The 26,379-nt window shown below is 38.8% G+C and overlaps 1 protein-coding gene across 1 annotated transcript in view; it reads right to left on the reverse strand.

The window, feature by feature from the left end:
* Window positions 1-3,315: 3,315 nt before the first annotated feature.
* LOC145468676 (protein sidekick-1-like) overlaps window positions 3,316-26,379 on the reverse strand; it is a 43,279-nt gene continuing 20,215 nt past the window's right edge. The window contains exons 7-19 of the mRNA XM_081452386.1: window positions 24,337-24,633; window positions 22,607-22,906; window positions 20,114-20,413; window positions 17,927-18,226; window positions 13,159-13,458; window positions 10,928-11,224; window positions 9,623-9,919; window positions 8,969-9,265; window positions 8,229-8,513; window positions 7,708-7,810; window positions 5,059-5,291; window positions 3,990-4,211; window positions 3,316-3,653 (exon numbers count right to left, since the gene is read on the reverse strand). Coding sequence (XP_081308512.1) covers window positions 3,316-3,653; window positions 3,990-4,211; window positions 5,059-5,291; window positions 7,708-7,810; window positions 8,229-8,513; window positions 8,969-9,265; window positions 9,623-9,919; window positions 10,928-11,224; window positions 13,159-13,458; window positions 17,927-18,226; window positions 20,114-20,413; window positions 22,607-22,906; window positions 24,337-24,633 — 3,569 coding nt within the window. The remainder of the gene's footprint in view (window positions 3,654-3,989; window positions 4,212-5,058; window positions 5,292-7,707; window positions 7,811-8,228; window positions 8,514-8,968; window positions 9,266-9,622; window positions 9,920-10,927; window positions 11,225-13,158; window positions 13,459-17,926; window positions 18,227-20,113; window positions 20,414-22,606; window positions 22,907-24,336; window positions 24,634-26,379) is intronic.

The raw sequence follows: 26,379 nt of genomic DNA on the forward strand, positions 1-26,379 counted from the left end.
ATAAAGAGTGGTTATAACGACCCATCAACCTTTCTACAACGGTTACTTTCCTCTGTACCCAAGGTGGCCGTTGTCGAGAGGTTCGCGTGTACAATCCCTTATCGGCTGATAGCAAAATAGTGTTCTCAGACAAACTCCCAATCACTGTGGAATTAAATATGATTATTTTTCTGATATCGCTTTCGTAAGAAAGGCGTAAACTGCCTCAAATGTTATTTACTTTCCTAATTGTAAGGCTTGAAGAAACTGACCTTCAGTCGAACAAAGTGAAACTTTGTGGTTGACCTTGCGAAAATGTGTACTAGTTTTCAGAAAAAAAAACCCCGTATGTTTAGCTAAGTTAATTGCAAATAAATACATAGTTCGGGGAGCTTTTCAGTTACCATATAAACTTTCACATTCCATGATTACTTCTTTGTATTACCTTATAACTGAGGAGAGGAAAACCAGCATTCTGTGGCTAAAGTCTAGTTCACACTTGTGAGATAAGCTTAACACTAGTGAAATAATCGTGAGCGCCAGGACAAGAAAATGAAACATGTTTCTTTTCCTTATGCTTATGCTTGGTCTTATTTCACTAATGCTATGCTTATTTCACAAGTGTGTACCAGGCTTTAGGCTATCAATATATCTCGAACCGACTATCAATTAAATCTACCATCGCAAATCCTTTATCAATATTCTAAATGGTGGTAACTTTTTCTGCAGCCATAACCCGAGCAGGGACTTGTTTTAGTGCGCAATTAGATTCCATTTAGGTCTGTGTTGTAACGCGCGCGCTTGATAACGCGCGTGCATTTTCATATTGCTGCATATAATCAACTAGCACATATCCACAGGTCGTCCAAGCGTAATATAAGATTTTGTAGTGGTGAACTGTCGCTGAAATATAAGAGTTTGTATGGAGATTAGAAGATGGCATTAAATTCGTTCAATGTACGGGTAATTTACCGAACAAAGACTCTTGAACATTCAATGGTGTCATTTTGTCTCATTCTGGAGAGTTTAAAGAAAATTTTGAGCGAATTTTGATTTATTTGTCCTACGCTGTTATTAATAACACCGTAGGGTAAATAAATAAATCAAAATTTCCTCAAATCTCCTATAAACTCTCCAGAATGACACCATTAAATGTTCAAGAGTCTTTATTCGGTAAAATACCCATACATTGATTGATTTCGATGACATCTTCTATTCTCTATACAAACTCTTATATTTCAGCCATCGTTTACCACTGCAAACTCTTATATTACGCTTGGTATTTTTTGCAACGGTACTGATCGCTTGTTCAGTTGCCCTGACGAAGTCTTTGTTAAATAGAGACGAAATATCGGCAAGTCATATTTCCAGTGTTTGTTGTAATATTCTATATGGTGTATAGATGTCTATGTGTTTTTATTTTTGTTTATAATATAAATAGGGCCCTGGCGCTCTGATTGGTCGAAAACCCATGTTTTATTTAACGAGTAAAGAAGCCTCGACTGTGCTCTGTTCTGTTGTAAAGCACGCAGGAAGCGGTAGAGCACGAAAGAAGTGTAGGGGAAAACACGAGACGAAATCGTGTTTTTCTTGAGTGCTCTACCGCTTCCTCAGTGCTTTACAACAGAACAGAGCACAGTCGAGGCTTCTTTATTTGTTTTATGGTAAAGAATCCAATAATAGGCCCTTTGCAGCTGGGGTCACGTGACCAAATTTTTCCTATAAAATTTTTATATTATGAGCTTTAAATTAAAGAATGCCAGAAATGGAAAGAGCGCATCGAAAATACCAAAATGGCCAAGTTTGAGGCCCGTGGAATTAAAGAGTAAGTTTATACGACAGTTTGAATTTTCGGAAAATTTAGAGGATTTGTATGGAAAATGTTGCTGGAGAGCAAGGCCTTGCTCTCCAACAACGCTTTCCATACAAATCTTCTTATTCTTTTAAAAATTTGGAGCGTCATAAAATCTCCTTCTTTAATGATGGGGGCCTCAAACTTGGCCATTTTGATATTTTCGATGCGCTCTTTCCATTTCTGGCATTCTTTAAGTTGTAGCCCATAATTTTGCTGAGTTGAATTTGAAAGGAGCTACAGTTATTTACGGCTTGCAGCCGCTTGCAGCAAGATTGCCCGAACTAGCGTAAAAATTAGACAGGCTAAACTACTCCCACCGGTTTTACTTCGACCACAGAGGAGAATATCTAGAGCAAGCTTTGAGCTGACCACTCGTTGGTTCACTTCGCTGAGATGACCAGAGAACGAGTGTTACTACACTGAATGTGAGTGTTGTTTTGAGCAATTGAGCATTTTTACAAAAATAAAGCTTCTCATCATAAACAGAGACAGCTCAATTGTTGTTTTCTGTCGCTGTTTTACTTCTTTAGTATAAGTTCTGCCTTCGTAAAAAATTTGTCTTTATCGAAGCACTGGTTAGGTTGAGAATTTGTTTATTTCGCTACCTGTTTTGTCGACCGGAATCTAGCAAAACTGGTTATTTTAGTACTGTTTTCACTCTACTATCGCTAACAGTGGTTTCCGTGAGCCATATTTACTGTAGACATAGAACTCGTTTCCACTGAGTTTGTCTGAATCACAGGGGATGTTTAAATTAGGTCAAATTTGGCAAAATTCCGGAGCAAAAATTTAAAAGCCAGCTTACTGTTATCAATCCCTGCTCTGTTCTCTGATAAAGCACGCTGTTTCAGCCAGTCAGAGAGCGCGTTATATGAAAACTTTATTATAACAGAGTATAAAACATAGAAAAAGCGCGTTTTATTGTTCTTCGCCACATTACCTCTATATCATAAAGCAAATAAATAAGCCTAAGCCGTGCATTACACTATGATAAAACACTTCGCACATTCGAGAACACTCGAGAAATGTAGAACACACTAGCACATTTTCCTCGTGTTCTCAAATGCCCGTCGTGTTTTATCACAGTGTAATACACGACTTAGGCTTCTTTATTTGTTAAATATATCCTATTATTGTGTAATCTATGTTAGGTAATAGCTTCGGGGCTCCTACTGATAGCAGAGATGCTTTGTAAGCTCCCTTAAGGGACTACCCTAAAATTTTACGTTTTGACTTTTTGCTGTTAAATACAGGTGTCTATCTATCTATCTATATTCAAGGATTTAGAGGTCAAATAACACACCGAAAGTACGTTTTAACTTTTTTCGACAGTGCCGTCACTTCTACTTTTAACATTATTTGTAAGTGGCCGAGTTCTGGTGCATATGGCTCCCTTTTTTCTTTTCTTTTTTTACGTCGTTTGTGCACAGCACACGAAGCAGAAGGCAAGTGATATGTCTTCGTACTCATCGTAATAACTCTCACGAGTTTGACAGTGGGGCTCGGCCTAAGATTGGCTTCGGCTTCACATACCCTTCGTATATAACCTGACGGTTTACATTTAATGGCTGGTAATGGCCTCCTGGATCGATCTCCGCGTAAGTGTCCTCCTGTTGTGGAACAATGTCATCATAATGAGTAATCTGGCCAGAACGTGCGTCATCAACAACTTCATAAGTGAATTGCCCTTCAGTTTCTAACTCGTTAAGAGTAGTGTTGTAGTAACTCGGTTCTGTGGATGGTTGACTATATGGAGACAACTCTAAGATTTCTTGCGTGGAACCTTGTTGAGAATTCCTTGAAACTGACTTTGTCTCTGCTAGAATATGAAAGAACCAGAAAAAAAAAAAAAGAGCAGCGTGTTTTTCAAAGCTGCATTTTATTTCGTTTTGAAATGTCATAGATAGTAACTGTTTTGCTGATCGTCCTTCCTTCTTTCCTTCCTGCCTGCCTGCCTGCCTGCCTGTCTGCCTGCCTGCCTGCCTGTCCTCCCGCCCGCCCGCCCGCTCGCCCGCCCGCCCGCCCGCCCGCCCGCCCGCTCGCTCGCCCGCCCGCCCGCCCGCCTGCCCGCCAATAAGCGGCCAATACCAATTTCCCCGAGGGTGGCCGTTTAATAGGGGTTGAACTGTATACAGATAAAAAAGTTAAAACTCACCATTAGGATGCATTCGACGCCACATTACAATCCCACCAGCCACGATCACAAGAACAAGTAACCCAACAACTATTGATATTACCAAAGTTGTTGTCGGGATCCCATCTTTGGTGATAAACGTAATAAATCCCTCATTTTCATAATCACCATCTTCGGCAAAAGATCGTTGAAAGACCGCGTATCTTGTGCCTTCTTCAAGCTTTCCGTTTTTATACCTCAAAGCTGAAAAGAAAGACAGAAGGGCACCCCGGGATTAAATCAATTTCGTGCGTGCTCCGATAAGAACTGACAAAATGAATTATTAGGAGAGAAATGAAGCCCTCCCGAGTCTAGAAAAATGTATCTTGACTTTTATATATTAAAGGGATAAAGGGACCCTCCAGGTGCTGGTGGAAGAAACTGAAATGATGGCAATGAAGTCGCAATAACACAAAACAAACAAAAGACAACAACAACAACAACAACAACAAACAAGCCAACAAGCAAACGGTTTCAACCGTCCAACTAATTACACTTATATATTATAAATTATTCTTTATTTTAAGTGGGGATTGTCCAAATTCTGACACCATATTACGTCACAGTGGCGTCATACATTCTCAAAGTTCACCACAGTTTTCGAAATGTTTCAAAAATGTTATTCTAAAGGATGCATAAACTTTGAAGACGGGAAGAATTTTATATATTTGAAGTCTACTAATAAATCTCTATAAGTTCTCTTGGGGAAACGTGCTCGTTGCTAGTGTGAAAGACTATTTGATACGGGTATAGTACTTTGCTACTTTGCAATAAACGTATATTATGCCAATTACGATCTCTGATAAATCTGAGCAATTTTAATCCCAAAGCAAATCATTTATGACAACCTGTTGTTCTAGGCTTTCATTTCATTTTTTCCCTATAAAAACTTGTTTTAACTTTAATTTTTATTGGTTTTTGACTTACACGTTGGGGGTTAAAATTTCAAACTTTAGCCAACGTGCTCTCAAGTAAATATATACATTCTCATAAATGGATGTATACGGTCCTTATTTTTAGTAGTCACGCCATTTGTTGTGAACTGACTCACATGATGTTTCTCTGCGCTTTCTCTTATCTTCAGTAACACCATCTCTAGAATAATGCTTCCTGTCACCAACAGGAAATGATGTCCGTGACTGATCGTTGGCGAACTCAGCCGTAATATAAGGTTCTCCTTTCACTTGGCTATCGTAATTTCGCATGACTTTAACGTATTGCTCGTCTGATGATTTTCCTGGGTTTTGCCCATCTGTTAAGGGTGTGACGATCATTTGATAAAAGCTGTAAAAGAGTGTATTAAGGTGTTTTCACATAAGGTAGCCTACAATAGTACCCAGCATTTTATAATAATCATACTTTAAGAGATTATATTACCAATGTTTCCTACAATAATGGTATCAAACAAACGCCCAATCATTGCAGAACACGTTTTGGTCATTGTTTTGACCTAGTAGGTTTACTATAGAAACATTACAACCTGCACCATTAATTTTAGTTTTAGGTGCCAGTAACTAGTAACCGAGCTTGGTAACCGCAACCATTTGTTTTACAAAATAATCATGGATCACCAGGAACCCATGGGTCATGGATTCCTGTGATCACATGTTAAGATGCAACTGTTTGCAAGCTTTTCTTGAAGGGAATTCAGCGCTACCGTAAGTTATTCAAAATTTAAGGTGGCTCTTAAAGTGCACCCAACCCCAAAAATGTTTTTTCGCTGAAACGAATCCACATGTTATTCGAAGCATTTGGGCGAAAAAATTTTTGAATTTGGTTGAATCCTCGATTTTCTGTGTCCTTTCAAAGTCGCACCTGAAGTGTTACGCGACCGCGTTTTAGGGAGTCTGGGGCGGCTTTGCTGATGACGTCTACCCAGGAACCAAACACAATGGCGCCTCAGTCAGCTCTCTGTATTTGCTTGAGAAAATGAAAAACAAAAGAAATCATTCCAATATATTTTGGGACTAAAACGTCCAAGTTTTGTTCCAGAATCATTTCTTTTTCGTCACCGGAGTCAGAGTTAGGTTTCGATTCGGAAGACACCGAAATAAACTTCGATCGAGCACGTTCGACAAATGTGAACTCACTGCTTAGAGCTTTGAGAACAATTTGCAATATTTCAAGCGACGACAGGGAAGACTTCTTTGCGGACGAGCTGCTTGTATATTAGAAATGGAAAGCTAGATACGAAGTGGAGGAGCAGGCAAACGAAAAGCAGGAATGAAAACTCAAGGACTGCTTTGGATGGTAATTTCGTCACCTAAACACAAGACTCCCACGCGTGTTTATAGCCCGTTTACATTTGTCCTTTGCGAGAATGTATTTTGTCAAGGTATGGTTGTTCTATTAAATCCAGTTTGTGTTTTACTTTCTGGGATGCTTCATGTTTGTAAGAGCGACGTAAGTGTTGCAGTTTTTGAGACTTGATGACCTCCAAAACACTGGCTTCGATTGATTGAAAATCGTAGAATTGTTTGGGCCTGTATTTTTGAAGCTGCGGGAAGCAAGGCGGAATTGGGAAGAAAACATTTCATACAATTACCGATTTCACACGTTTTAAGTCGTAACTCCAAATAACCAGTTTAAATTTTTTTCAAAGTTTGCAGTGAAATTCGTCGGATAAGCGAAAAGGATGTGTTCCCTAAGCGGTCCGCAGACATGAATGTTACGCGGTCATATTTTCGACACTATTGCATAGAATGTTTGTCGCACTGCTGATTTCCAAACCTTCGAAAAACTCTGTGAGTGTAACAATTTTGTTATCATGTAATTCTAAAGGATTAATCTTCGACTTTTATCTAAATCGAAAGAGAAATAAGTGTTGGTTGGCGGCGTACAGTTGCGACCTATTTACATATCAGTATATTTGGTCGTAACGCTTCTTGATCGATCACACAACTTTGCCGGCTATGTTATAAATACTGCGGGATTGGAAGACATAGGTTGTCGGTAGTATTTCGACAAATTGCTGGTTGGCTTTAAGCAGAAAATTTTGAAAATAGCGTTTGAAAGTCTACGGAACAAATTCAAGTGAGAGTTCTTCAATGGTTCTCACAGACTCAGTTCGCTCGTTTCGGTTCACCAAAATCAACCATCGTGTATGTCTTTATTGGACCGATCATCGCCAGTAAATTGTACAGTATATCTTTCTTTAGATCTGGGATATTGCTGCAACAGCCGATAGCACTTCTGGAAGGCATTTCTGTGCACTTTTCGAATGTGTATTGCACCATCGTGAAGGAAATGAGAGGACGTGAGATATTCGACCTTCCTGGGTAGACGTCACAACAGCCGCTGGACCCATTCTCCTCAAACTCGGTCGTGAAACAAAATGGCGGTGTTTTGGCGCTATTTTCGAGATTTCGTCGGGGCACAGAAAATCGAGGATTTAACCGAATCCAAAAATTTTTTCGTAGAGGTATTTTAAATAACAAGTAGATTCGTTTTAGCGAAAAAAAAAATTTTGGGGTTAGGTGCACTTTAACTGTTTCTTGAAATTTTGTTTTTAACTTTGAAATTAAAAATTAACAAGCTACTAGGTAGTCTTAGAAACTTTATGTACTTTCTTCTTCAAAATAGAAAATCGTAACGTAAGCTGAAGTACAAAAACCCACAAGATCGATCCCCTACACACTCAGTGAGGCCCAGCACAATCTGCGTTACAGAGCAACCGAAGGCAAAATTTCAAAACACTTACCTGACAGGTTTGCCATTACTTAACTCTTTCTTAGTTTTAAAGGGGACAGACACTTCTGTTGTTCCAATGTTGCCATCGGGAGGCGTCGGAGCGGTCGGTGGGTCTGAAAAACAACATATAGGTATAGGTACATTAGTTTGATTGAAACGTCAACATACTATCTGGCAAGGTGAAACTGATTTTGGCAGGAACTTACGTTTGGAAGTTGATAGTTTTTCCTAGCCAATATTCAACGCACAATGAAGAAAGGTGAGAGAGTTGATCCCACATATGGGCCATACTCCTCTAAAGTAATTTTAAGACATAGTACCCAGTTCTATCGTGGATAATACTACCACGGGTGTTGCTTGTATCACTTCGTTTGAACAGTCCAACTTCAGCATTAATTACTGCCATTTAGATGTTTCGCTCAATTTCAAAATAATATTGTTCATTTGCTTCAAGTCTTACTGCTTTACTATACAGCTGAATTTTTGGTAACTGCTATTTGCCGTGTTCATGAAAAGCATACATATCCTTACCTTCAGTTGTCTCATTTTTAGGATCGCTTTTTGGACCTGCACCCTTCACAGTTTCAGCCCTAACTCGAAATAAATATGTTGTAGACTGACTAAGCCCATTTACGACCGCTTTCAGAAGCGACGCAGGTACTTCCTTTTCGTCCGTCCCTCTCTCAGCTGTGTAGAATATGACGTACTTTGTAATGACACCGTGTGTAAACTCTTCAGGAACTGGCTGCCATTCCACCTCGACACTAGTACTGCTCAGTACCTTTACAGAAGTAAGTACAGGAGCCTTCGAAGGTACTGCAACATACAAAAATTTGAGCTTTTGTAAACTGGGTGCAAGTAGGGTTAATACCAGTTGTTATATTGAGATTAACTACTATTAGTGCCGATGGGAAGGGAAAGGGATTGTCCATGTACTTATTTTATGGTATACCATTCCACTTAAGATTTTGTTTTTCTTTAAAAATTTTGATAATGATCAAAAAACGACTTTTCCTGTAAAATAGTTTTCTCCTGTTCAAGACTGTGTGTCCGTCCTGATGGCCACTAAGTTTTCACACAGGCTATTACCCTTACCTGTTATCGACTTGTATATTGTTTGTTTTTAGTGGCGACAATGATTTGCACATGAATATAGCCTTATAGCCAACTTTTCTGCATGCTCTTCACCTTAGTTGAGGGCATGAGTTGAAAACCAACCGAGTCTCCCTACCTCTGCACCAAAAATTTAATGTTGTTTTCCTCGTACTTACCGTCTTGGTCCGTCCATACAGTGATGGGATTGCTGCGTGGTCCATCACCTTTCAAAGTTGCAGCTAACACCTGGATGTTGTATGCCGTATACTTTATAAGTTCTGTTAACTCAATTTGACGGGAGGGTGAATCAACCCATACCATCGTCTCTGCATCTCCCTCGGACTCCTCGTAAATGACAGTGTATTTAAGGATTTTACCGTGCTGTTTATCTGCTGGCACTTCACCCCAGGTGACTAAGATACTAGTTGAGCTGGTGTTGTGTCCTCTCACATTCTCAGGAGCAGCACCAGGTACTGAACAAAGAATAATGGTATTGATAGTAATGGTATCGCAGCTATTAAACGGATATATACAGATAACGTTTAAGAGAGCCCGGATCTCTACCGCGAGGGAATGGACAATGACGATCACAAACAAATTAACAGATAGAAATCAAATTACAAGCGGTTTGTTAGCCTCTTCATTCTTGTCCAGGGTTTTTTCCTGTAACTATCTGAACTCCTTAAAAGTTTTCCAGCGTTTCGTGTTTTCAACCCATAATAGATCTTACTATATAGCGTCTCTAGCCTTTATTTGTTACATCTCTTCTGAACACCTTTACTTGTATGATTATTCCCAAATAATGCGAGGAAATCTGAACGCTAACTCACCATCTTGGTTTGTAACGAAAAATTCGGGATCGCTGTAGTGTCCATCTCCCTTGTCGGTAGACGCCAAAACTCTGACGCTGTAGTTCATATTCTTTATCAGCCCAGTTAGATTCACCTCACGTGTTGGAACATAGACTGTTGTGTTTTCAACGAGTAAAGAACTGATCGCCTGGTAGCTCACGGTATAACTACGAATGATACCGTTCTTGTCCGCAGCTGGAACTTCATTCCACCTCACTAAAAGTGAAGTGGAAGTTGTGTCGTTTAATCTTAAATCCTGGGGGGGAGCGCTAGGTCCTGAAAGGAATATAAAAAGTGTTAGATTTTTATCTGCTAACATGACGTAACACTGTTTCAGCCCGGCAACAACTTCACCATGTACACCATGTACATCAAGCAAACTAAACAATTTTTCTAATTCTGAATAACAAATGCTACTGACTGTAACACTGTGATGACTTTGATTAGCCTCCAAGTAGCTGATTCAAGACTCAAGACGATGCTATTATTACAAATAGGGTGCTTCTTAATCCTAAACAACATTGCATTTAGGAAGGGGTTGACAAGCTTTACCTGATTCCTCTTGCTAATGTATGAAATTGCCCATTTTGCGGAAATCTTGTTGATTTTTCAATGAGAATCACATTTGTATTATTTTAAATAGTATAAATCTACTAGCGTTCCATCACGAATGCCGTTCTCTTATTTGACTGCACTACACGCTGTCTATTCTGTTACAGATTAGTGAGTAGCCTAGAAGTGTGCGGTTGATAACAAATAGCGGTAGCTACTTTGCATTTACAAAGTGTCTGCGAAGAGGATTTAGATAATATTTTTAACAACAAGTAGACTTGTACTAAAACAATCAAATTATTCGCTCTCGATTTTTATCGCGTGATAGTCGACGAGGGCCTAGCCCGAGTCAACTATCAACCGAAAATAAACTTGAAGCAGCTTGGATGCTGACCAACGTTTGAATATAAAAAGTAACCATCATAACGGATGGCGTAGTGGTCAAAGAGCTCGCTTCCCACCAATGTGGCCTAAGTTCAGACACGGCGTCATATGTGGGTTGAGTTTGTTGTTCGTTCTGGTCTGGTTTTTCTCCGGCTTTTGCGGTTTTTCTTTCTCTAAAAAACCAACATTTCTAAATTCCAAAGGGCAAATGGTTTGTCAGTCTTTCGACTGTTATGTTCTTTCCTGGCTAAAAACGTTCTGACTTACTTATTTCGTAAAGTATGGTTAGTTCTTGGTTATTCAAAGTGTACTTATCACTCAGCTAGTCAGTCAGGAAAAAATACTTACTATCCTCGTCCGTTCTAACAACAATGGGGTCATTGGCTGGTCCATTTCCTTTTACAGTAGATGCAAACACTATGATATTGTAGTTGACGTACTCCTTTAGTTCTGTCAAATTCTTTCGACGATCATTGGCACCAACCAAAACACTTCCATTGTCATTCTCTGTTTGTGACTGGTATGTAATGGTGTAACCCGTGATGATACCATTCTGTTTATCAGCTGGGACTTCATACCACGTGACTAAGATGCTTGTTGAGCTGCTGTTCTGGCCTGTTACATTTTGTGGAGCACCATCAGGTTCTGATAGAAAAGTTCAAAACAAGTTAACTTTGCAGTGATCGTTACTAGGCTTTCATATATGATTCCTACGAAGACTTCTATAACAACTGTTTTTTGAGGTTGTCAAGGAAATGTCTAATGTTAGTTGCCTGATGTAGCGTGAATACTGTACACGCGTGATATGTACATGCACGAAACATGGTATAACAGGAAGGTTGTTGCAGCTAGACGTCTAAGCAACCCACGGAAAATGAGCATGGGTCAATTACAAAAGTGAAACCACTTGATAGGTGCTTACCAGAAATTAACACTGGATGTGATGGAAACTTCCATTTCTTAACGCACACAGACAAAAAAAGTTTAGGCGCCAAAAGAAGAACTACAAAAAACCTTGAACAAAAACAAATGGCCTAGCAAGTGGTTGTTTAATCATACTACAGGACACAATCCCCTTATTGTGCTTTAAACAAAGGCATCTATCATGCTGATGTGCCTATGTACACTCTTTATTCAAGTTAAGTTTCTCATTCTTTCCTTTCATTAAATGCAGCAGGATAAAGAAATGCCAAGCAATATTCTCGTTGGCCCTTAAATAGAGTGTTAAAACAATACAAAATCTCTGGTTGGGACGGCAAAGCAGTGACTTCTGCGGCTTAACAGAGATGGTCACTTAACGCAAATCTGGTTTCCAGTATTAAACTGATTATGTACGAAGACATGATTAATCATTGTAGTTATGCACACAACTTAAGCAGTTGTGAAATTAAAGCCTGAAAGGAAAAAAAAAAAAAAAAAAAATTCAAGCCTGAACGGGATTCGAACCTATGACCTCTGCGATAACGGTGCAGTGCTCTACCAACTGAGCTATCAAGCCGTCTGAGAGCTGGTTATCCTAAGAGTTCGTAATATACCCGTAGATGGTGAAGAACATAAGTGAATATATGAAAATCATATATTTGAACTGCGGAGAAAGAAGTATGAAGACATGATTGATCATCGTAGTTATGCACACAACTTAAGCAGTTGTAAAATTACAACCTGAAAAAAAAAAAAAAAAAAAAAAAATTCTAGGCCTGAACGGGATACAAACCCAGGCTTTAATTTCACAACCGCTTAAGTTGTGTGCATAACTGCGATGATCAATCATGCCTTCATACTTCTTTCTCTGCAGTTCAAATATATGATTTTTCACATATTCACTTGTAAACTGATTATATTAGTACATTTTTGCGACCGGGTAAAGAGAGGGTGACGACTTAGCTGTACTTCCAATACTGCCTAAAATCGATCGTTTTTGTTTAAAAAACAATCCTTGATGTTCCCGTAATGATTTGATTTAACACACTGAAGGAATGAAAATTATCTGTACATGTATATGGTCTATTAACAGGCATAGTTAGTGCGCTCGCCACGGAATCGAGAGGTCCTGGTTCGAGTTCTGGTCGAAGACATCAAATGTCATTGTGTCGTGTTCTTGGGCGGGACACTTAACTCTCACAGTGCCTCTCTCCACCCAGGTGTAGAAATGGGTACTGGCGAACTTAATGCTGGGGCTTATCATGCAATAGACTAGTGTTTCAACTAGAGAGAAGTAGAAACACTCCTAGTCGCTTGATGCCACTGAAAGCGGAGTTACGCGCCTGCCTTATGGGCAACTTGGCTCGTACTATGCAGACTTTCCCTATATGATCTCTTACCATGTAAACCGTTTATGAAATTCTAATACTAAACATTCCTACCCAGTCATATATGCAAAGCTCACGGGTTATTTTCTTTGAGATCGTTACTTACACAAATTTGATATCAATGATACGTTTTTTTAACCTCTGACCGGCTAAAAAAGCCCATTCTACGCAGGAGAGGTCAGCTCAAACGTGATTAAGAAACAAGAACCAAGCAGCCACAAAATCCACCATAACACCCACAAGAAAAGGATTCAAATTAAAATTACTCACTGTCATGGTCTGTTCTAACTACAATGACAGGGTCATTGGGTGGTCCATTTCCTTTCACAGTAGATGCAAACACTGTGACATTGTAGTTGACGTACTCCTTTAGTTCTGTCAAATTCTTTCGACGATCATTGGCACCAACCAAAACACTTCCATTGTCATTCTCTGTTTGTGACTGGTAAGTAATGGTGTAACCCGTGATGATACCATTCTGTTTATCAGCTGGGACTTCATCCCACATGACTAAGATGCTTGTTGAGCTGCTGTTCTGGCCTATTACGTTTTGTGGAGCACCGTCAGGTTCTGATAGAAAAGTTCAAAACAAGTTAGCTTTGCAATGACTGTCACTAGGCTTTCATATATGATTCCTACGAAGATGTCTAAAAGAAGTGTTTCTTAAGGTTGTCAAGGACCTGTCTAATGTTAGTTGCCTGATGTAGCGTGAATACTGTACACGCGTGATATGTACATACAAGAAACATGTTGTAACAGAAAGTTTGTTGCAGCTAAACGTCTAAGCAACCCACGGAAAATAGGTGCTTACCAGAAATTAACACTGGATGTGATGGAAACTTCCATTTCTTAACGCAAAGAGACAAAAAAGTTTAGGCGCCAAAAAAAGAACTACAAAAAACCTTGAACGAAAACAAATGGCCTAGCAAGTGGTTGTTTAATCATACTTTGGAGTACAGGACACAATTCCCTTATTGTGCTTTCAACAAAGGCATCTATCATGCTGATGTGCCTATGTACACTATTTATTCAAGTTAAGTTTCTCATTCTTTCCTTTCATCAAATGCAGCAGGATAAAGTAATGCCAAGCAATATTCTCGTTGGCCCTTAAATAGAGTGTTAAAACAATACAAAATCTCTGGTTGGGACGGCAAAGCAGTGACCTCTGCCGCTTAACAGAGGTGGTCACTTGACGCAAATCTGGTTTGCAATATTAAACTGATTATGTATGAAGACATGATTGATCATCGCAGTTATGCACACAACTTAAGAGCAGCTTCGTCTAAATATCAACTAGACTTGGAAATAGCGAAAAAATCGAATTTCTTCAAACTCGCCCAGAATGAAGCCCTACGGGCACTAGTTACAAAAATATTGTTTTAAGCTCGATAAATCAAAAATTATTTTTTTACGCAATTTTTTCGTTTCGATGTCCCAAATCGGCCATAATCGATCGAAAATGAGCGGCATATTCAGAGGCTTGTAAACTCAAAAGTAAAAATCTTCATTACAAACTGATGGTACGTCGTATTTGTACTTTCTTTCTTGTCTATTTAGAGCTAAATAGATCGCGATTTGATTAGAACTAAAATATTTGATGAATTTTCTAAATTAACGGCTCAAGACAGCTTAACAAGAGGTCTACATTTAGCCTATTTTCAAATGCTAAAAAGGCGTTCTGGTACACGGCTTTTCCCAAAACGACTAGTTTGGTCTGAAAGAGCATTGTTTTTTCTTCAAATTAGTGAAATAAAATTTTTGGGTAAATAAAATCGTGAGCGCTGAGATAGCGAACTAAATGCAGCACTTCTTTCTGAAAACGTGACCTTTGACCCAAGCGTTACGAAACCGATTACTGCAAGAAAACCCGGAAGAAAAGCAAACGCTTCGTTATTTTGAAACAATTTCTAGTGATATCTCTCTGAAACCATGATTGCAAGATTCTCTTTCCAGATATGAAATCTTACAGGGTCAAAGAAGGAGCTAAAGGGCGCATTTTGTTACAATAACCTTGTTTGCTGAGAATTGACTTGAAGTCAATTCCAGTGAAATTTGCAAACTTGAAGTATGTTAGCCGATACTTACCTGAATATTTATACTTACAGAGGAGTCGTCTTCTTGGATTAACCTTCAAAAGAAGCTGGACTCAGATTTGGAAACCTCTAAAGGAAGAAATGTTTAATGTTCCGTGACCTGCCCGCAGCTATAAATTCCATGCACATGCCAACCGCATGTTTGTCGTAAAACTAACTGACCTCCACTGACAGTTTCCACGGGCAACCCCAAAATAAACAATCCCCAAAAATGTAAAGTGAAATTTGCTGTCTTCATGAACAGTTAGAAGCTAGAGTCAAGTTCCATCACCGTTTCAAAGTGCTTGATTTTATTTGTTTGCGTCGACTTTGTTCACTCAATTCTTCTTACTGTCACTCTCGAATTCCGCGAATCGGTCACGCCAAAACAGTGCAGACCGTGCAGACTGCAGACACTTGTTTGGACCTTTCATTTTGACTCATTTTTTTTTGGCTCTAGTTACAAAATAGTGTTCAATATATCTGAACGTTTGTCATTTATCCACAGGCCACACAAGCGCAGTATTTGACGTTAGATTCAATAGACAAACGCATACAAGACTTTGTGTGGGAAACTTACTCAGTCTGCATATGGTCTACAGTGTTTTGGCGTGACCGATACTACGCAGTATTCGAACGTGACAGTAATTATTGAGTGAACAAAGTAAAATCGAGCACTTTCAAAAGGTAATGGAACTTGACTCTAGCTTCTAACTGTTCATGAAGACAGCAAATTTCACTTTACATTTTTGGCGATTCTTTATTTTGGGGTTGCCCTAGGAAACTGTCAGTGGAGGTCAGTTAGTTTTACGACATGCGGTCGGCATGTGCATGGAATTTATAGCTGCGGGCAGGTCACGGAACATTAAACATTTCTTCTTTTAGAGGTTTCCAGATCTGGGTCTAGCTTCTTTTGAAGGGTTAATCCAAGAAGACGACTCTTCTGTAAATATAAATATTCAGGTAAGTATCGGCTAACATACTTCAAGTTTGCAAATTTCACTGGAATTGACTTCAAGTCAATTCTCAGCAAACAAAGTTATTGTAACAAAATGCGCCCTTTAGCTCCTTCTTTGACCCTGTAAGATTTCACATCTGGAAAGAGTTTCTTGCAGGCATGGTTTCGGAGAGATATCACTAGAAATTGTTTCAAAACAACGAAGTGTTTGCTTTTCTTCCGGGTTTTCTTGCAGTAATCGGTTTCGTAACGCTTGGGTCAAAGGTCACGTTTTCAGAAAGAAGTGCTGCATTTAGTTCGCTATCTCAGCGCTCACGATTTTATTTACCCAAAAATTTTATTTCACTAATTTGAAGAAAAAACAATGCTCTTTCAGACCAAACTAGTCGTTTTGGGAAAAGCCGTGTACCAGAACGCCTTTTTAGCATTTGAAAATAGGCTAAATGTAGACCTCTTGTTAAGCTGTCTTGAGCCGTTAATTTAGAAAATTCATCAAATATTTTAGTTCTAATCAAATCGCGATCTATTTAGCTCTAAATAGACAAGAAAGAAAGTACAAATACGACGTACCATCAGTTTGTAATGAAGATTTTTACTTTTGAGTTTACAAGCCTCTGAATATGCCGCTCATTTTCGATCGATTATGGCCGATTTGGGACATCGAAACGAAAAAATTGCGTAAAAAAATAATTTTTGATTTATCGAGCTTAAAACAATATTTTTGTAACTAGTGCCCGTAGGGCTTCATTCTGGGCGAATTTGAAGAAATTCGATTTTTTCGCTATTTCCAAGTCTAGTTGATATTTAGGCGAAGCTGCTCTTAAGCAGTTGTGAAATTAAAGCCTGAAAGAAAAAAAAAAATTCAGGCCTAAACGGGATTCGAACCTATGACCTCTGCGATAACGGTGTAGTGCTCTACCAACTGAGCTATCAAGCCCAAGAGTTCGTAATATACCGGTAAATATACCCGTAGATGGTGAAGAACACAAGTGAATATATGAAAAATCATACATTTGAACTGCGGAGAAAGAATTATGAAGACATGATTGATCATCGTAGTTATGTACACAACTTAAGCAGTTGTGAAATTAAAGCCTGAAAAAAATTTCTAGGCCTGAACGGGATAAAAACCCAGGCTTTAATTTCACAACCGCTTAAGTTGCGTGCATAACTACGATGATCAAACATGCCTTCATACTTCTTTCTTCGCAGTTCAAATATATGATTTTTCATATATTCACTTGTAAACTGATTATATTAGTACATTTTTGCGACCGGGTACAGAGAGGGTGACGACTTAGCTGTACTTCCAATATTGCTTAAAATCGATCGTTTTTGTTTAAAAAACAATCCTTGGTGTTCCTGTAATGATTTGATTTAACACACTAAAGGAATGAAAATTATCTGTACATGTATATGATCTATTGTGAAGGCACGGCGGCCCCATGGTTAGTGCGCTCGCCACGGAATCGAGAGGTCCTGGTTCGAGTCCTGATCGAAGACATCAAATGTCATTGTGTCGTGTTCTTGGGCAGGACACTTAACTCTCACAGTGCCTCTCTCCACCCAGGTGTAGAAATGGGTACTGCCGAACTTAATGCTGGGGCTAATCATGCAATGGACTAGCATCTCAACCAGGGAGAAGTAGAAAAACTCTTAGTCGCTTGATGTCACTGAAACCGGAGATACGCGCCTGCCCTATGGGCAACTTGGCTCGTACTATGCAGACTTTCCCTATATGATCTCTTATCATGTAAACCGTTTATGAAATTCTAATATCGAACATTTCTACCCAGTTATACTTGCAAAACTCACGGGTTATTTTCTTTGAGATCGTTACTTACACAAATTTGATATCAATGATACGTTTTTTTACCCTCTGACCGGCTAAAAAAGCTCATTCTACGCAGAAGAGGTCAGCTCAAAAGTGATTAACAAACAAGAACCAAGCAGCCACAAAATCCACCATAACACCCACAAGAAAAGGATTCAAATTAAAATTACTTACTGTCCTGGTCTGTTGTAACTACAATAACAGGGTCATTGGCTGGTCCATCTCCTTTCAAAGTAGATGCAAACACTGTGATATTGTAGTTGACGTACTCCTTTAGTTCTGTCAAATTCTTTTGACGATCATTGGCACCAACCAAAACATTTCCATTGTCATTCTCTGTTTGTGAGTGGTATGTAATGGTGTAACCGGTGATGATACCATTCTGTTTATCAGCTGGGACTTCATCCCACATGACTAAGATGCTTGTTGAGCTGCTGTTCTGGCCTCTTACGTTTTGTGGAGCACCGTCAGGTTCTGATAGAAAAGTTCAAAACGAGTTAATTTTGCAATGATTGTCACTAGGCTTTCATATATGATTCCTACGAAGATTTCTAAAAGAAGTGTTTCTTAAGGTTGTCCAAGACATGTTTAATGTTAGTTGCCTGATGCAGCGTGAATACTGTACACCCATGATATGTACGTACAAGGAACATGGCATAACAGAAAGGTTGTTGGAGTCAAACGCCTATTAAGAAGCCGGCCCTGAGAAATGAGTATGGGTCACTTACAAAAGTGTGACCATTTGACATGCGTTTAATCAGCATAAATTTGCCTTGTATGTGGTGGAAACGTCCAATGTTTCAACGCCTAACACAGAAAAAACGCGTAGCCGCTCAAAAGAACTAGAAAAAAGCTTAAACGAAATCAAATGGCCAAGCAAGCGGCTGTGCAATGATACCCTGGAGTACAGGACACAATCCCCTGATTTTGCTTTCAACAAAGGTACCTAGCATATTGACGGATGTGCTTATGTACATTCTTTATTTAAGTAAAGTTTCTCACTCTTTCCTTTCATCAGCTGCAGCAGGGTAAAGAAATGACAAACCATATTTTCGTTGGCCGTTTAATAGAGTATGGAAACAATTCGAAAATAATTTTCTGGTTGGAACGGCAAAACGGTGACCCCAGCCGCTTAACAGTGATGGTCGCTTAACGCAAATCTGGTTTGCAGTATAAAACTGATATTTTAATACATATTTTTAGAACTCTGACAACTGTCCGCTAAAGATAGGGCACTGGCCTAACTGTACTTTCAATACTGCGTATATATTTAACAAATTGACGTCATCTTTTTATGCGTCTGTCTATTGATGATAAGTTGCGTCATGACATTGTCAAAGTGGCCGTGGAGACACGAGCCGAAGGCGAATGGTTCCGCAGTAAACTTTGAAAATGTTATGACGAAATTTATCATCAATAAGAGGACAGGCCTATAAAAAAACTGACGTAAACTTGTTTTTTACAATAACAAGACCCCAAAATGGTCAAATGCTGGTAATAAATGAGGGGAAAAGAGGCGTTAACTTGCCGTAAATAAAGATAAGTAAATTTTATTCAAAAGGTCGCGAACATTGTCAATAGCTTTTGTCGCTTTTTGATTGGCTACTCAAAGAAGTCCATAGAATCTCATTGACTAAAAAGTTGACAGTTTGACCGCTGAAAGTGGAACGTGAAAGTTTGCATAAATTAAAAGTTTATTCGTCTGTACTCTTATTGATGATAAAAATGAGACAATCAGCGCGCGAGAAATTAGACAGTTATTGTAAAAATTGGGTCATTGACCAAGTGTGAGCTCAAGATGGCTGGATATTGGCCAAATTATTTTTTTGCGTGTTTGTGGACCGAGACGAAATATCCATCCATCTTGATCAAACAAGCTTGTAGGTCAATAAAGGATTTATCATTTGGCTAAATTTAACATAGTGCCAAGAAAGCTGAATCTTGCCCGCTTGGATAGCCAATCGCAGTACAGGAGTTGATTCATTTTGCCCGGTCACAGAGCTAGCCATATAATAACAATAGTTCATGTTTAAAAAACAATCTTTGGTCTTCCCGTAATGATTTGATTTTAAAACAAAGAAGAGGCAAGAAAATCATTTCTACTGATATGATCCCTTACCATGTAAACAGCTTATGGAATTCTAATACCGCACATTTCTACCGTCCTTCAAAGTGCACGGGTTATTTTCTTTGACGAAATTCCTTTCATTGATAATTTCAGTTTTCTGTCTCTAACTAGTTAAAGAAACCAATTTTACACGGAGAGATCAGCTCCAAAGTGATTAACAAACAAGAACCAAGCAGCCACAAAATCCACTTTAATAGCCCCACAAGAAAATGATTCAAATATAAAGCACTTACTGTCCTGGTCTGTTCTAACTACAATGACAGGGTCATTGGCTGGTCCATTTCCTTTCACAGTAGATGCAAACACTATGATATTGTAGTTGACGTACTCCTTTAGTTCTGTCAAATTCTTTCGACGATTATTAGCACCAACCAAAACACTTCCATTGTCATTCTCTGTTTGTGACTGGTATGTAATGATGTAACCCGTGATGATACCATTCCGTTGATCAGCTGGAACTTCATCCCACGTGACTAAGATGCTTGTTGAGCTGGTGTTCTGGCCTGTTACATTTTGTGGAGCACCATCAGGTTCTGATAGAAAAGTTCAAAACAAGTTAATTTTGAAATGATTGTCACTAGTCTTTCATATATTATTCCTACGAAGACTTCCAAAAGAACTGTTTCTTAAGGTGATTCCTCACATTTGCATGGCGCATCCTTATTGCGCATAATTTATGGCGTCTTTAGCGCGCGTTCGTGCACGCGCACATTGAAAACATGGTGGATTTGCCTTAATATTGAGTTCTGTCAGTCGAAAAATGGCTATAGCTCACTAACGAGCTTGAGCACCCCAAATTTTTTCCAGTCATGTTAATCAACTAATCATTAGCTTTGCGTGACAAAAGACTGATCTGATTTCTACAGTAGAAAATTGAATAAATAAGGAAAATAGCAGCTGCACTGTAGTATTTTCTATTTTGCAGTTTGATAGCCGTGGCAAGCAATTTGGTTCCAATATTTTAACAAGGATTCAGCTGTCTGTTAAAATCAAACTTAATAAGTTTATTTGTGTCCGACACAAGTGTTGACTGTAGTTTGAGGCGTGTTTTCATGAGTCTGGGCTCACAAAGAGTTTACAATAACTTGGAATGCGTTCTTGTAATAAGCATCAAATAGTGCTAAAATGGGACAGTTTTAATGCCTCACTGCTCCTTAACGAGCATGGGCACCCCCTTTTTTATTTTATAATTAAAGTTCTCATATGATAAATATTCAGTGGACAAAGTTTGAACCAAAATCTATGTGCAGTTTTATTTCAGGCGAATTACCTTAAGGTTGTCAAGGATATGTCTAATGTTAGTTGTCTGATGTGGAGGGAATACTGTACACGCGTGATGTGTACATACAAGAAACATGGTACAATATAAAGGTTGTTGCAGTCAAACGTCTATTAAGAAGCCGCCCCTGAGAAATGAGCATGGGTCACTTACAAAAGTGTGGCCACCGGATAGGCGTTCACTCAGCAGAAATTTGCCTTATACGTATATGGCGGAAACCTCTATTTTTTTTAACACCAAGCAGTATTCTCGTTGGCAGTTAAATAGAATTAAAAACAATACAAAATCTCTGGTTGGAACGGCAAAGCAGTGACCTCAGCCGCTTAACAGAAGTGGTCACTTAAAGCAAATCTGGTTTGCTGTATTAAACTGATTATGTACGAACACATGATTGATCATCGCAGTTATGCATACAACTTTTAAAGCAGTTGTGAAATTAAAGTATGAAAAAAAAAAACAAAAAAGTTCAGGCCTTAACGGGATTCGAGCCTATGACCTCTGCGATAACGGTGTACTGCTCTACCAACCGAGCTATCAAGCCATCTGGAAGCTGGTCACTTCGTGAGTTTGTAATACACCCGGGCCGTAGATGGTGAAGAATACAAGCGAATATATGAAAAAACATATTTGAACTATGGAGAAAGACATATGAACACATGATTGATCATTGTAGTTATGCACACAACTTAAACAGTTGTGAAATTAAAGCCTGAAAAAAAAATTCTGGGGCTGAACGGGATTCGAACGCAGGTTTTGATTTCACAACTGCTTAAGTTGTGTGCATAACTGCGATGATCAATCATGTTTCTCCGCAGTACCAACATATGATTTTTCATATATTCACTTGTAAACTGATTATATTAGTACATTTTTGCGACCGGGTAAAGAGAGGGTGACGACTTAGCTGTACTTCCAATACTGCCTGAAATCGATCGTTTTTGTTTTAAAAGCAGTACTTTGGTGTTTCCGTAATGATTTGACTTAAAACACACAAAAGGAATGAAAATCATCTGTACATGAATATGATCTATTGTGAAAGCACGGTGGCCTCATGGTTAGTGCGCGCGCCACTGGATCGAGAGGTCCTGGTTCGAGCCCTGATCGAAGGCATCAAATGTCATTGTGTCGTGTTCTTGGGCAGGACACTTAACTCTCACAGTGACTCTCTCCACCCAGGTGTAGAAATGGGTACTGGCGAACTTAATGCTGGGGCTAATCATGCAATGGACTAGCATCTCAACCAGGGAGAAGTAGAAAACCTCCTAGTCGCTTGATGCCACTGAAAGCGGAGATACGCACCTGCCTGATGGGCAACTTGGCTAGTACTATGCAGACTTTCCTTACATGATCTCTTACCGTGTAAACCGCTTATGAAATTCTAATACCAAGCAGCCACAAAATTTACCATAACACCCACAAGAAAAGGATACAAATATAAAGTACTTACTGTCCTGGTCTGTTCTAACTACAATAACAGGATCATTGGCTGGTCCATTTCCTTTTACAGTAGATGCAAACACTATGATACTGTAGTTGACGTACTCCTTTAGTTCTGTCAAATTCTTTTGACGAATATTGGCACCAACCGAGACACTTCCATCGTCATTCTCTGTTTGTGAGTGGTAAGTAATGGTGTAACCGGTGATGATACCATTCTGTTTATCAGCTGGAACTTCATCCCAAGTGATCAAGATGCTTGTTGAGCTGCTGTTCTGGCCTGTTACATTTTGTGGAGGGCCATCAGGTTCTGACAGAAAAGTTCAAAACAAGTTGAATGGTGGTTGATTGGGCTTTGCTGTGTTACTATGATGAGTTACTAATTAATGACGTGCTTCTTTTAGCGTTTGCCATAGACCTTCCTATTGGTATTTACTAGTGTTAGATCTGGGTGTCCTGCTCTGTGATGTCTATGAAAACAAAAGCCTGCCAGAGATCACTATGCCACTTTAAGCTAGTAGTTTATGAGAGGAAGATCATTGGAGCTTACTTTAATGTATTGATTGGACTTTAAAAGCATGGCAAGAAAAGAAAATGAACTGCATCACCTCTTACCTTGCAAAGCCTCTAAAATCCCTAACGGTGTACAGTATTTTGAGAACTTATATTAAACAAATTTTTGAATTGACAACATGCGATTATAGTTCTTTAAACTGAACAAAACAGAAAGAAACTGCCACAACATGCACAGCAATTTCTAAGGAAAGGTACGGTATGTTGTCTGGTTTCTGACCAGTACCAGTATCTGACCAGTTTTATATAAAACCCATTTTTACGTTGTGCGTGTCATTTAAAAGGAAATTTTCCGAAAGGAATTTAAACGTTTCAGCTTTCGAATAAAGGTTTCAGCGCGCTGTTAGCTTGAGAAACAAGCCTTCGCGGTGAGTAAAATGGTCGTGGTTAAAATTTGCGATATTCAGAGGACGGTAATACTACCAATGCTAAACAAAGAGTCTGATACATGTGATAACGTTTTCAAAGGAAGTTCTTTTATTTTTGACGTGAAGAAACTCGAAGAGTTCTAGTGATCAGAACATCGTTTAATTTGAAATGAACTTGAACTTTTCTGAAATAACAGAAGTCAGAAACCTTAACTAAGTTTTGGTTTAGTGCGCCCAGTTTCCGACCATTTTCTTCTAAATTTGCAAAGTGTAACAATTTGTTTGGATAACTTTGTCCATGATTTTAAGATATGAATATAAGCTACACCAGGCAACACCATAGAAAGTCTATTGACTTTCATTTTCGACTCGAATTATTTCCTGTGTTGATTTCGCGTGACTGTATTAGCTGGAATAACACGAAGTAGAATGAAAAATCCTTTCTCCTTTGACCACGATGCTTGGTTACTAGCTAGCCGATTTCTTTTCCCGAAACAAAGGCCAACTTTGCAAGTAGTGAAAATAAGCTAAATACATCGTTTGACTGCAGAAAGTTAACTTGATGTTGCAAGTGTATTGTGCTCTGATAACTGACTCGCTGTTCGGATAGTGGGCAACTAATTAGCTTTGCAGATATTGAAATGTACGACGGCTACAAGTGTAAAGATGTAACCTTCTGATATCACATTAAGAGTAAATGTGTTATATCGGGCCAAATTTCAGATTTCCAGTGAGTACAGGAAGATACAGCAGTTCAATACTGAAGTCGGGTACGTTACTGGGAACATACTGAACTTACCATCCTGGTCTGTTCTTACAATAACAGGGTCACTGGCTGGTCCATTTCCTTTCACAGTAGATGCAAACACTGTGATATTGTAGTTGACGTACTCCTGTAGATTTGTCAAATTCTTTTGACGATCATCAGGACCAGCCAAAACACTTCCATTGTCATTTTCTGTTTGTGAGTGGTAAGCAATGGTGTAATTAGTGATGAAACCATTCTGTTGATCAGCTGGAACTTCATCCCACGTGACTAAGATGCTGGTTGAACTGCTGTTCTGTCCTTGTACATTTTGTGGTGCAGCACTAGGTCCTGATATAGAAAGTTCATTTGAGTTTCAAATGGCATAAACATTAATTATACTCTACAACAATAATAATCTTTCTTTGTACTCTCTCACACTATGATACTAACTGTACAAAAATAAAAATTAGAGCACTGGGTGCCTGGAATAATCATATGGGGCTAGCGGAGCCAGGCAGCCAGTTGACATCAGTGTCAAATGAAAATAAATTGCAGATCAGTAAGATAGCACAAATGCTCACATAAAAAGAAAGGAAAAGAAGAGAAAAACAAAGAGAGAAAAAACAAAAACGTTATTACGACGCTAATAGGGAAGTCTGAAATAATTACGCAATAGTGTGGTGCAAAAAGGCTAAAGAATGAACCAAGGAAAGCAAAGAAATAGGCTAAAGAATGAATCAAGCAAGCAAAGAAAGAACTGAACAAAGGACCATTTCGGCGATACCGCAGCCGTTTTAAATTCTACTGTTTCAAATAGCTATTATGGGATGCTAAGGGGGCAAATTAGTATGTATTCGCCCCCTAAGCATCCCAATGGGCTATTAGGATGAACAGAATTCAGAATGACCGCCGGATCGCTGAAAAGATCCATTAAAATTACTTTAATTACCCAGAAAAGTTCTGGAAGCGACAATTTCTCAAGACCAGTGAAAACACCAAATAAATAATCATGTTAGGTTCCGCTTTCTGATGTTTTCAATCAGCTTTGTCCTTTTCGTTTCAAAACTGTTAGAATCTTCTAAAAACTAAGCATAAACCTCTTCTTTCTTTATTATGCTTAAAGCTTAAACACTGAGAAAAATTCCTGAAACTACGGAAAGTTCTGAAGTCTGCAATGACACAAAATAATTAATTTTATGTAGTGGTTCTCTATATCTTCAGTTTATGGTTGACACAATTTCTAGTTAAAATAAAGATTAATGATTCAAAAGAGTATGTATAGATCTTAAGCATGCTAAGGTCAAGGTAACGACCCTAGAAAGTAGTACTTTTGAACTTTTAGGATATTGGCGCTATATATATATTTTATTATTATTATTATTATAAGGAAAGGGTGCTGAATCCGAAAGCTTGATTACTTTAAGAACTTTTACCCATTGACATCCGGAACTTTTTGCCAAAAATGTCTTTTTGATGCATTTCGGACATTTTTAGCCTGGACATGATCAAATTAGCTGCAATCTACTGAAAAAGACATTTGCAACATGACAGCATGCCTTTCTTTTCAATAGCATCAGGTTTTATGACATTTTTGCTCGGGCATGTGCAGAAACCTACGACTTTACGGTTTTCGGTTTTTTTAAATTTCTTTTCGCCTTTCCTTTTTCTCCTTTTCTCATTTTTTCGTTGCAGTGATTGACCTTCTACTGGGCTTGCCTCCAGTTCAAGAATTCCCGAGAAAGCATCATCGAGACGGAAAATTCCTAGTATGGAGAAGCCAAGTGTAGTTGAGGGAAATCTTGTTCCGAGTTTTTCACTCAAATTTCTGAGCATTTTCGGCTCAGTTGTACCGAAACCTCTGATCTCTCATCAATGGAAAGATGTTTTCCTCCTGTAGAATTTGAGTATAAGTGATGCCAATTTTGGTCAAACGCGATGACGTCAGAAGTGGAACAAAGGCCAACGCTCGTCACGGCCGCCTAAGGTAATGGGTTAAGGCATATCGCAAAAACTTTATTTAGGGTTTATATGCTGGTCCTGGAAGTTTTGTCTTCTTGCTTATAAAGCGAAAAAGCTGAAACATTTTAATTATGC

This window comes from Orbicella franksi, chromosome 14, assembly GCF_964199315.1.
Source record: "Orbicella franksi chromosome 14, jaOrbFran1.1, whole genome shotgun sequence".
Classification (NCBI taxonomy): domain Eukaryota; kingdom Metazoa; phylum Cnidaria; class Anthozoa; order Scleractinia; family Merulinidae; genus Orbicella; species Orbicella franksi.